General features: G+C 36.7%; 1 protein-coding gene across 1 annotated transcript; it reads left to right on the top strand.

The window, feature by feature from the left end:
* The first annotated feature begins 5,368 nt into the window (after positions 1-5,368).
* LOC144445823 (galactosylceramide sulfotransferase-like) lies at positions 5,369-11,880 on the top strand. Its single transcript, XM_078135462.1, has 4 exons — positions 5,369-5,468; positions 5,904-6,009; positions 9,940-10,852; positions 11,845-11,880. Exons 1-4 carry the CDS (start codon positions 5,369-5,371, stop codon positions 11,878-11,880), a joined length of 1,155 nt encoding a protein of 384 aa, XP_077991588.1.
* Positions 11,881-13,196: the final 1,316 nt, after the last annotated feature.

Genomic DNA, 13,196 nt, shown 5'->3' with positions numbered 1-13,196 from the left:
GTTCTTGTCTCTGTTTCTTTCATAAATGGTTTAAATATTACTTCATGTAAGGGTTCAAACATACCATAAAATTATACATATAATACATGTATTACCTAGCTACAACACTAGTTACAGAGCATGCCATGTAAGTGTTTGGCTGTTTCACAATCAGTGCTTCACTTATCTTACACTTTGGGGCAAAAGTGAACTTGAAGGTTTTGTAATGGTAACCTTCATACTATTGGATAGTTTATAAAAGAACTTAATCTAAATTGTTCTAGTCTCTTCAGTATGAATTTGTCAAAAGGGATGATATACTTCCTATTTCAGACACTACATGTATCGACACCACAACTCAAATTCAAGTTTCTATTGTACACTAGGTATGACCTCCTAAAGTGCTCTAACACATCAGTAACATTACTATACATGCAATATCAATGCCCCTATACCAATGTTACAGGCCCACTTTTATAACATGGAAAACTTATGTAAAAAGTTATATTTACCTTAGCCTTTCGATGCTTAGCAATATATATCTTGGCAATATATAAGCACGCACATGTGTGTATGTGCATGCATGCATACATACATACATACATACATACATACATACATACATACATACATACATACATACATACATACATACATACATACATACATACATGCATGCATGCATGCATGCATGCATGCATGCATGCATACATACATACATACATACATACATACATACATACATACATACATACATACATACATACATACATACATACATATTGCAAGTCTGTTAAACTTTGACCAGGTACATGACATTTAGATGACATTTGGATCATAGTTTGTTTGTTTAGTTAGAACATTTATTTGAATAGTTTAACACATCAATAACAAATGCTAAGGACAACCCGGGTTACACGTAATGTTAAACAGCAATTGTGTCATACATGATAAGTGAACCTTCAACGCATTGGAACATCGAAGAACACAGAATTTATCCGAACTTGCTAAAACCAGTCACAAGGCACAAGTGACAAGTATGTTGAGTAAGTTCAAAAACAGTTTTATATGAGACCTATTAACCTCCTTCATGCTGGTAGTGACAGAAGTGTAACAAACCAGGCAGCTCGTGTGCGTGGACGTAGAACAACGTCACATGGCTTAGCGTGTATGCTCTGGAGCAGTGTCAGTCTACCATTACAATATTCATCCCCGAGATAATGTAAGAATGACATACAGACATACATATCTATTTGCAAGATCTTTCCGTACAATTTCCTGTATTATGATAACAATAAGTGATATTTTCGAATGTTGAGTGAAAACCATGTTTATGGAGACAAACTATTCGCAATGATTAGGTTTCGTTGGAGGCGTACGTGCTAGAGTATCGTAACATTTTGGCATGCACGTTTTACAAAATGGCACAAAGGGCAGGGTCACTTTTTACAAATGGGGAATGGGGGAGGGTCATAGTTTACTTAACAGATCATGCATGATTTCCTCCGGGCCTCCCCTGTAAATATTGAAGGCTCCCTAAGACCTGCGCCCGACGTCTGAGAGTTAATCTTGGCTTAGCAAAAGTTAACGTTGACCGTGTACGTGTTCAGTTAATTCCCCGTAACGTTTGATCGATCCCGGACCTGTGAATAGAATTGACTCTGCTGATGTGAATGAAAGTTGGTCGAGTGTAAATAGTATCAGGTGACAAACAATTCGTATCGGTGTCATAATTACTGAGAAGGCAGAGCAGATGATACAGATTGAGAATGATTATATAACATTTCTTCCTCAGTGTCTCTAATGGGATTCTTTTCTTTTCTTATATTTCGTTTTCAGAAAAAAATAACCGATGTTTCAGACACATTGTGATCCTGACAGTTTTGATACTTTTCTCCTTCCTATGCTATAACATTCCACTGTTACTATATAAACCATACAAGCAGACATTAAAGAACTTCCGGTAAGATCTTCTATGGTTAAAGTTTACGGATGTTATTGTGGTAATTTTGAACAAAGTTTTAAACATAACTTGTTTCAGGTACTGCAAAGAATTACTACTAAGTATTAATATTTGTATATAAAGGGACGAATACACTGGATACTAGTCATGGTTACCCAGACTCACCGTTGAGGGCTCTCCTCATGGTTGGTAAACAGTTGATTCCAACATGGTAGCACATGCATATTGACCCCAACATGACCCTGATACTTCGGAAGTTACCAGACTACAAGTGTTGCATTGAGATCTTCAACATATAGTACTTTGAAGATTTTGATTGAAAGATTTCTATATAAAACATACAGAAGGTTTTTTGGAAATGATTACAAGTGATTTTTAAATGTTGACATTGACCTTCGTTATTATTTAGAGAATTGACCCATGGCAAACAGTATGTTATAAAATTAAAAGACGGGTCACCCAAGTGCGCCAAATAAACAGTGGTCTGAGCTTTCACCAAAACTATTCCTCTTAATCAAAGATCTGGCTCAACCAGCGACAAAAATGTGCCATTCATCTCACTTTAGATGGACTGTTCTAGTACCCTGCCGCAAACTCATCTTCTACAGTTAGGAACTATTGTTTCACTGTCGACAACTTCTATTTTTCTGATCTTAGCATTTTGTGACAGGAAGGCTGTGATTTCTCGGCCCATTTTCACCCGGGCCCCGTTCAGTCTATGCCGTCTTTTGAGAACTCTTTTTGCAACCACGTTAAAATTTACTGTAGTCACAAATCAATTCTTAATTCTTAATTCTTAATTATTAGAATTAGAAAACATTCTAAGTCAATGAACATCTATCAGTGATAACGGACATTCACCATCAATTGGATCGATTAAAACTGTACAGGAAGCATCAGTTCTCAGGCAACTGGGAGGATGGAGACCCAAATAACAAATGTGGGTAACTGGGAACGAAGTGGGATTTTAATTTACAACCGAAATGGTATTGCTAATCTTACCAACACACATCCCAAGTATGGACGGCCAGATAAATCTCCGTAATCATTTATTAATATTTCATTTGTAGAAAACACCCGGATTTCTTAATTACACGGAGAGATGATTGCAGCAATAGTACATCAGTGCACCATACCAGTAGGTGCTATATTTCCTCTCAACCACATATACGCCAAGAGTCGGCTACTTCATCTTGCCAGCCTGTGATTAATTTCGCCTATACTAAAACAGTAAAAACTGGAAGCAGTACACTGGCGACCGTTTTGTACAGATATGGGATAAAACATGATCTCGTTGCTGTCTTAGCTCCAAATCTCGATACTGTCATCTCCGTCAACACGAAAACGAACAGTTTAAATATCCATCGATACAATTGCACGAATTTTCCCGGTTATAACTACATTGCGTATCATCTACAGTATAACCGACCAGCGTTGGAAAACGTCGTTCTTGATGCCAAGTACTTTACAAATTTCAGATCACCACACACACGTTTGCGATCTAACTTTTATTATTTTATGGTATATGAAAGGTTTCCTAATTCAACAAATCCATTTTTAGATTATCTTAAAGAATACGAAGCTAAGTACGATGAAAGTGGTGTTTACTCTGAGGAGATGAATAGTCAATTCTTCCGATTTGGATTATCTGGGTATGACAATGAATCTACGATAGATATTAAACTACGCAAATTGGATAAAGAACTTGATTTGGTTATGTTGACTGAATACTACGATGAATCTCTTGTTTTACTGAAGAAATTGATGTGTTGGGAGTTTGAGGATATAGTATATCAACCAATGAAGGTACATAAGTCAGAACAACCACCAATCACTCACGAAATGATGAACATTATAAGAAAAGTATCAGCACCGGACTTTAAACTTTATGATTACTTTAATCGTACATTCTGGGACAAAGTCAAACGCTATGACGATAACTTTAAAAGTGATATGGCTGAGCTTCGAACTGTCCAAGAAAACGTAACAATGCAATGTCACCATAATGAATCAACATATTGCAAAATGCTAGGGATGGATGTGGTACCAACGAGAGAAGTCGTCCGTAATATACAAAAGAAGTGGAACTGTTTATAACATGGACAGAGTTTCATTGGCAATATACTATCTAGGGTTGAGTTTCTGATTACTGACACAGTCTTATAGACTGGTTGATATTTACATGGCCCTCTACGACAAACAGTTTTGTCTAGTGTTAATCAAAATGATTCAAAAGCATTCCCTAATAATGATCATTTACAAAATGTACAGCTGTGATTCATAAATATTATTTTATGCTAACAAACTACAGAACATACAAAACAGTGTTGGGCGTAAAAGGTCAATCTTTATTGACAACACAACTCTGCAAAAGCAGGAAAAAAAATTTCTTTTACACTTGCAAGCAAATGTGCTTGAAAACAACAATGGCTGCTAACCATGCGGCAGCCTCGTCCAACGCAACAGCCTCGTACCAGCATAAAATGCCAATAAACGTAGTCTATTGTAAACTTTATGCTAACAAACTACAGAACATACAAAACAGTGTTGGGGGTAAAAGCTCAATCTTTATTGACAACACAACTCTGCCAAACCCCCCAACACAAGACTAACACTTACATACAATAGTTTACTAGCCACACCAACCTAAATGTTCATGGCTACCGACATTGCCTTGACCATTTTCTGTTTTGTTTCATCTTTAAAGTGAATATATCTCTCAAACGCATTGGATTTCCAGTCTCCTTGTTGTTTGATTAACAAGGGGGGATGCCAATACTGAATGCAAAAGACGCACCCCCTCTGCGAAAAGAGTGACCAGAATATTTTGTTGGGTCATAACCCGCCGACTTCAACACAATTTTGAGTAATTTTACAAATTTGTCATGAGATAGGCACTGGAGCACCTGTTTTTGTCCGGTGGTTGCGTACATGAATAGTGGGTCGTCAGGCTTGGCCGACTGTGTATGAGAAAACATGGATTGTGAGGCCTCAACTGGGCAAAGTGGTGAGTTAGGAATGCTTGGAATGGGGATTTGCAAGATCCTTTGACCAAACTGAATTGTCTTAGTGTGTCTAAGGGTAAGGATAGCGCCCTCCGGTTTAAAGGCAACTTCCTTCCTACATAGTGATTTACTTGGATCATGAACTTTAACAGATTTGTTTAACAGGGTTGATTTTCTGGCAAATGTCACAAAAGCTACAATGCATGCACACCAGAATGTTACATTGACAGGGATGCTCATGTCTAACCGTTGATAAATATCCTTCAAAATATATAGTGTTATTGGTAGTTTTTGCACTGGTGGTGTACCATGCAAACGATTGATGCCACGCTTTACCATATCTAGGAACCAGTTATGTTCCATGGGATTCGGCAGTCCTGATTCCTCGTGCATAATGCGAATAATATTTAGATAACAAGCAATGCTTGACGGTTTCAAAGTTCTTGAAAGAAAAACCACATATCTACAAATTGTCAATGTGTCAGCTGGTACTGGTTTGAAACCAAAGAAAAGACAAAAACGTAGGTATGTATCACGATGAGTTTTATATGTTTTCCTTGTAGATTCGGCATAAGCTGAACGTTTATATGCCATTATTTCCTGGTCCAGGAGGTGTACTTGGTCCTGGAAAAGTCCTGTAAAAGCAATTGATAACTCTCATAAGTCATATTTTTTGGCCACCAGGAACTAACTGAAATGGACTCCATGGCATATCTCTTTAGGAAGTCCATCGCAATAAAGTATTGTCTAATTTCATGCAATCTTGACAAGGAGTCTGCTAAATTCTCTTTTGAGGGAACATAACGGGCAGTAATTTGAAAATTTGAGATGGCTGAGAGCCAGAAAATACCTCGTAACCATGCCATAGCTGGTTTGTTATGGCTGGTACCAGAGTTAATCATATACATTGTTGCCATGTTATCTGTGTAGACTACCACATGTTTGTTTTTCCACAGATGGTGCCATCGCTCACATGCTAACACAACAGCATAAAGTTCCTTCAGTGTTATATGGTAACTCGCCACTTCTGGGAAATCCGCCGCCCAATAAACGTAGTCTATTGTAAACATTAAATCACACACACACCTATGGCTCTGAGGAAGAAAGACGGCATCTCGGACTGCTATTCTTTTGTGGTACAAGACAGTATGGACAAATACTTTAAGACTGCAATAGGAAATTTCACTTATGCCAATTTAACATCCAAGACAAGATAAAGTTGAATTTACATTTACTTTGAAAAAGTATTTTGTAAACAGATTCACATAAATATGTGTTTCAAAATTCGAAATTTACTGATGTAAATGCATATAATATTCAGATAATAAATTTAATCAAGTAAATTTAACAACCCTGGGTTTTTTTCCGATTGTCTACATATGGTGTCACTGTCCAAAGAGTTCAAGTGACGTGCCATCAACAAAAGTGCCATATTCCTTCTATGGTAGGGTATACAATTTATAGGGGGGGGGCTGTATTTTATTATAAAGCTGAATTGTAAAGGGACGTGGAGAAGTATTCTTCTTAAATTGGCCTTCTTAGAGATTTAGACGCTTGTGAAAATCTCCTGTGTGTATTTGTATTTGTATTTCTAAATACCGTAACAAATTGTAAATTGTCAGTTAAAATGTTTTGCAGAGATGAATGAAAATTGATGCGCACACAAAACCCCACACAAAAAATAATTGTTTGCCGATGAAGTAAGATTTCACGGCCGCCATCTTTGCCTTTAGCGAATTACGTAACCCTCCCGCCTTCATTTGTCCTGGGTCACCGATGACAATTAATTGCTAATGAACAAAACATTTCGAAATGTCCGCGAGTACTTTGCCAAATGTGCCCCAGTTTTCAAAACAAACTCATCCATTCATTTACCACACATTTAGAACGAACTTAACAGAGTGATACAACTGTGGCGGTATTAAAATAGATTACATAGCATTGTCTACAGATATGCATGGAACAAAGTGTGTAATTATAAGTAAAGAGTTTAGAACATGTTCATCTTAAAATAATATATATCACATGCTACCCAAAATTAGCAAAAGTAATGATAATGTTTAGTGTCAAAATCTTTCAGACTGTTAACTTGTTAGTATACTAGTAGACAAGCTTAGGTGTTATACACCAAATCCAAACGTTCTTATGCTACGAATTTTACATTTTTCATTCATGTCCCTGATGCCCCTAAATACAAAATCCATCAATGAATTTATTAACCCAACACCCACATGCACACACCCCACTACCACCTCCACCCCCACCACACACACCACCGCCACAACCACCACCATCACAATCATCATCATCATCATCACCACCACCACCACCACCCCCACCCCCCCACACACACACTAACAGTTTGACTTCCAAGTTGTATTTTACTGCTTACATTTCTCTTTGGTGCTGCATCCATCCCTAGTATTTTGCAGTATGTCGATTCGTTATGTTGACAGTGTATTGTTACACGTGCTCACACACACACACACACACACACACACACACACATACACACGCGGCACGCACGTGTGTGTGCATGCATGCATACATACATTCATACATACATACATACATACATACATACATACATACATACATACATGCATACATACATACATACATACATGCATACATACATACATACATACATACATACATACACACACACACACACACACACACATACATACATACATACATACATACATACATACATACATACATACATACATACATACATACATATTGCAAGTCTGTTAAACTTTGACCAGGTACATGACATTTAGGTGACATTTGGATCATAGTTTGTTTGTTTAGTTAGAACATTTATCTGAATAGTTTAACACATAACAAATGCCAAGGACAGGTTACACGTATTGGTAAACAACAATTGTGTCATACATGATAAGTGAACCTTCAACGCATTGGAACATCGAAGAACACAGAATTTATCCGAACTTGCTAAAACCAGTCACAAGGCACAAGTGACAAGTATGTTGAGTAAGTTCAAAAACAGTTTTATATGAGACTTATTAACCTCCTTCATGCTAGTAGTGACAGAAGTGTAACAAACCAGGCAGCTCGTGTGCGTGGACGTAGAACAACGTCACATGGCTTAGCGTGTATGCTCTGGAGCAGTGTCAGTCTACCATTACAATATTCATCCCCGAGATAATGTAAGAATGACATACAGACATACATATCTATTTGCAAGATCTTTCCGTACAATTTCCTGTATTATGATAACAATAAGTGATATTTTCGAATGTTGAGTGAAAACCATGTTTATGGAGACAAACTATTCGCAATGATTAGGTTTCGTTGGAGGCGTACGTGCTAGAGTATCGTAACATTTTGGCATGCACGTTTTACAAAATGGCACAAAGGGCAGGGTCACTTTTTACAAATGGGGAATGGGGGAGGGTCATAGTTTACTTAACAGATCATGCATGATTTCCTCCGGGCCTCCCCTGTAAATATTGAAGGCTCCCTAAGACCTGCGCCCGACGTCTGAGAGTTAATCTTGGCTAAGCAAAAGTTAACGTTGACCGTGTACGTGTTCAGTTAATTCCCCGTAACGTTTGATCGATTCCGGATCTGTGAATAGAATTGACTCTGCTGATGTGAATGAAAGTTGGTCGAGTGTAAATAGTATCAGGTGACAAACAATTCGTATCGGTGTCATAATTACTGAGAAGGCAGAGCAGATGATACAGATTGAGAAAGATTATAGAACATTTCTTCCTCAGTGTCTCTAATGGGATTCTTTTCTTTTCTTATATTTCGTTTTCAGAAAAAAATAACCGATGTTTCAGACACATTGTGATCCTGACAGTTTTGATACTTTTCTCCTTCCTATGCTATAACATTCCACTGTTACTATATAAACCATACAAGCAGACATTAAAGAACTTCCGGTAAGATCTTCTATGGTTAAAGTTTACGGATGTTATTGTGGTAATTTTGAACAAAGTTTTAAACATAACTTGTTTCAGGTACTACAAAGAATTACTACTAAGTATTAATATTTGTGTAAGGGACGAATACACTGGATATTAGTCATGGTTACCCAGACTCACCGTTGAGGGCTCTCCTCATGGTTGGTAAACAGTTGATTCCAACATGGTAGCACATGCATATTGACCCCAACATGACCCTGATACTTTGGAAGTTGGCAGACTACAAGTGTTGCATTGAGATCTTCAACAGATACTTCTTTGAAGACTTTGATTGAAAGATTTCTATGTAAAACATACAGAAGGTTTTTGGAAATGATTACAAGTGATTTTTAAATGTTGACATTGACCTTCGTTATTATTCAGACAATTGGCCCATGGCAAACAGTATGTTATAAAATTAAAAGACCGGAACGTTGCATAATTAAAAGTGTTTTTATTACCCTATAGTGCTAAAAAAATGCCTTTTACCAAAACTATTCCTCTAATTTCAAATTCTGGCACAACCAGCGATCCTCTCACTTTACACGGACTGTTCTAGTACCCTGCCACAAACTCATCTTCTACAGTTAGGAACGATTGTTTTACTCACGGTCGACAACTTCTATTTTTCTGATTTTAGCATTTTGTGACAGGAAGGCTGTGATTTCTCGGCCCATTTTCACCTGGGCCTCATTCAGTCTACACCGCCTTTTGAGAACTCTTTTGCTACCAAGGCAAAATATATATTTAGTCACAAATCAATTCTTAATAATTAAAATTAGACACCTTTATTAGCCAATGAACATCTATCAGACTGATAGTATCAGTAATAACATACATTCACCATCTTGGATTAAGAGTTATTATATGAAGCATCACTTCTGAGGCAACTGGGCGGATGAAGACCCAAATAACGAGTGTGGGCAACTGGCAACGATCGAAGTGGGGATTTTATTTTACATCAGAGATGGTATTGCTAATCTTAGTAACACACATCCCAAATGTGCATGTCCAGATAACTTTCCATATACATTTATTAATATTTCATTTGTAGAAAACACCCGGATTTCTTAACTACACGGAGAGATGATTGCAACAATAGTACATCAGTGCACCATACCAGTAGGTGCTATATTTCCTCTCAACCACATATACGCCAAGAGTCGGCTACTTCATCTTGCCAGCCTGTAATTAATTTCGCTTATACTAAAACATACAAAACTGGAAGCAGTACACTGGCGACCATTTTGTACAGATATGGGATAAAACATTATCTCGTTGCTGTCTTAGCTCCAAATCCCGATTATATCATCACCTTGAACCCGACAACGAACAGTTTAAATATCCATCGATACAATTGCACGGATTTTCCGGGTTATAACTACATTGCGTACCATCTACAGTATAACCGACCAGCGTTGGAAAACGTCGTTCTTGATGCCAAGTACTTTACAAATTTCAGATCACCACAAACACGTTTGGGATCTCACTTTTATTTTTTTAAGGTATATGAAAGGTTTCCTAATTCATCAAATCCATTTTTAGATTATCTTAAAGAATACGAAGCTAAATACGATGAAAGTGGTGTTTACTCTGAGGAGATGAATAGTCAATTCTTCCGATTTGGATTATCTGGGTATGACAATGAATCTACGATAGATATTAAACTACGCAAATTGGATAAAGAACTTGATTTGGTTATGTTGACTGAATACTACGATGAATCTCTTGTTTTACTGAAGAAATTGATGTGTTGGGAGTTTGAGGATATAGTATATCAACCAATGAAGGTACATAAGTCTGAACAACCACCAATCACTCACGAAATGATGAACATTATAAGAAAAGTATCAGCACCGGAATTTAAACTGTATGATTACTTTAATCGTACATTCTGGGACAAAGTCAAAAACTATGATTGCAACTTTGCAAGTGATGTGGCTGAATTTCGATCTGTCCAAGAAAACGTAACAATACATTGTCAAAATAATGAATCAACATATTGCAAAATGCTAGGGATGGATGCGATACCAACGAGAGACGTTATCCGTAATATACAAAAGAAGTGGAACTGTTTATAACATGGACAGAGTTTCATTGGCAATATACTATCTAGGGTTGAGTTTCTGATTTCTGACACAGTCTTATAGACTGGTTGATATTTACACGGCCCTCTACGACAACAGTTTTGTCTAGTGTTAATCAAAGTGATTCAAAAGCATTCCCTAATAATGATCATTTAAAAAATATACACGCTGTGATTCATAAATATTATATTAAATCACACACACCTATGTGTTACAGTGGCTCTGAGGAAGAAAGACGGCATCCCAGACTGCTATTCTTTTGTGGTACAAGACAGTATGCATAAATACTTTGAGACTGCAATAGGAAATTTCACTTGTGCCAACTTAACATCCAAGACAAGATAAAGTTGAATTTACATTTACATTAAAAAATATTTTGTAAACAGACTCACATAAATATGTGTTTCAAAATTCGAAATTTACTGATGTACATGTATACACAACTATTGACACCAAACCGTGGACGAACGGAACCTGTTATAAACAGAGAAAGCAAACAACTGCTTTGGATTAATAACACTTGGCACATCTTGTTGGGATAGCAGAGACTTGTATTACATTCCATCATTTGATAAGAACAGATTTATGGCCACTTAATATAATAGTTCACTTCACAAACAAATTTTCAGTTCCCCTGGCATTTCATGTACACATAAAGAGGCTATAAAACTGTTCTTATCAAATCATATTGTGTAATACATGTCTCTGTACTTCCAACCTATTGTGTGAAGTGTTAATAATCCAATTCATTTGTTTACTTTCCCTGTTTGAACATGTTCCATTCGTCCACGGTCTGATGTCGGCAGTTGTATTATTTAGATAATAAATTTAATCAATTAAATTGAACAACCCTGTGTTTTTGTTGTTTCCAGTTGTCTACATATGATGTCACTGTACAAAGAGCTTAAGTGACGTTCCATCAACAAAAGTGCCATATTCCTTCTATGGTAGGGTATACAATTTGTAGGGAGGGGGCCTGTATTATAGCGCTGAAACTGTGTAAAGGGATGTCAAGGCAGTATTATTTTTAAATTGGGGATTGTTAGAGTTTTAGACGCTGGAGAAAACCTCCCGTATGTACGTGTACTTGTATTTGTATTTCTAATGATAATGGTTAGTGTCAAAATCTGTCAGACTTTTAACTTGTTAATATACTAGTCGACAAGCTTAAGTGTTATGTACCAATACCAAACGTTTTACATGTTGCATTCATGTCCCTAATACCCCTCCATACAAAACCAATCAATGAATGTATTATTAACCCCGCCTCCATAACCCCCGCCCCCACCCTCATTGTTCCAGCTTATCTAATAATTCTTATGATTAATTGAATCAGATGCTTTGCTGAAGTCGATGAATATACCAAGAGTGGGCCCGGGTTACTTTGATCCATTTGTTTAAAAATATGATTTATCATGTTAATCATTTACAACTTAGTATAGTAATTGTGTTTCTTCCTAAACCAGTATTAATGTTTGAATAGTATCAAAAATATAATAAATTGGTTGTTAACTATGTTTTCCAAATTCTTATTAAAAGGAAGTAGAATGGATACTGGTTGATAATTTCCGGGATCACAATTTTCCCCCTTTTTTGAAAATATGCGTGACCTTTGCGATTTTCAAAACAGAAGGAAATATGATATTAGAAAATGACAAATTAAAGATATGTGTAAACGGGTGTGCTTTAATATCTGCAGAATCAATTAATAGCTGAGGGGGCAAATTGTCCCAACCACATGCTTTTGGGGATCTAGGGTTTTCTGAAGATTACATACTTCAAGTTCCGTTGTCGGATTGAGGAAAAAGGTATGCTGCAGAGGTTGACCAAGAAATTATTTGCCTAAAATTAATATCTGTGTTAGGAATAGTCCCAGTAGGAAAAGTAAAGTAAAAGTAGGAAATGGTCCGATATGTTAGTTTGAATTAATAGTTCCGGCATGAATTCTACATGTACTAATATTTGTATATATGTGATCAATAATAGTTGATGAATTGGAAGTAACGCGAGTGAGGACCGAGATAATCTACTCAAGGTGTAAACACTGTAATATAGAAATTAGTTTGTTACTCTGATTATCCCTACTACAATAATCTACATTAAAATCACCCGTCAGAATGCTGGGAGATTGCATGTATTCCTGAGATATAGCATAATTACCTATAGTCATTAATTATACAAATATCTCATTAGAACTAACAGCTTTATTTGAATTGAGTTGGCC

This window comes from Glandiceps talaboti, chromosome 14 (genome assembly GCF_964340395.1).
Source record: "Glandiceps talaboti chromosome 14, keGlaTala1.1, whole genome shotgun sequence".
NCBI lineage: Eukaryota > Metazoa > Hemichordata > Enteropneusta > Spengelidae > Glandiceps > Glandiceps talaboti.
Note: the sequence above shows the minus strand (reverse complement) of the source record. Positions and strands in the feature narration are given on the sequence as shown.

Bases quoted from the DNA above. Each gene is read 5' to 3' on its own strand.
- LOC144445823 (XM_078135462.1), top strand. From the start codon at position 5,369: ATGCTTGACGGTTTCAAAGTTCTTGAAAGAAAAACCACATATCTACAA. The intron at 6,010-9,939 runs GTAAACATTAAA...TTTCATTTGTAG, and splicing joins CCCAATAAACGTAGTCTATT to AAAACACCCGGATTTCTTAA. The intron at 10,853-11,844 runs GTAACAATACAT...TGTTGTTTCCAG, and splicing joins TTCGATCTGTCCAAGAAAAC to TTGTCTACATATGATGTCAC.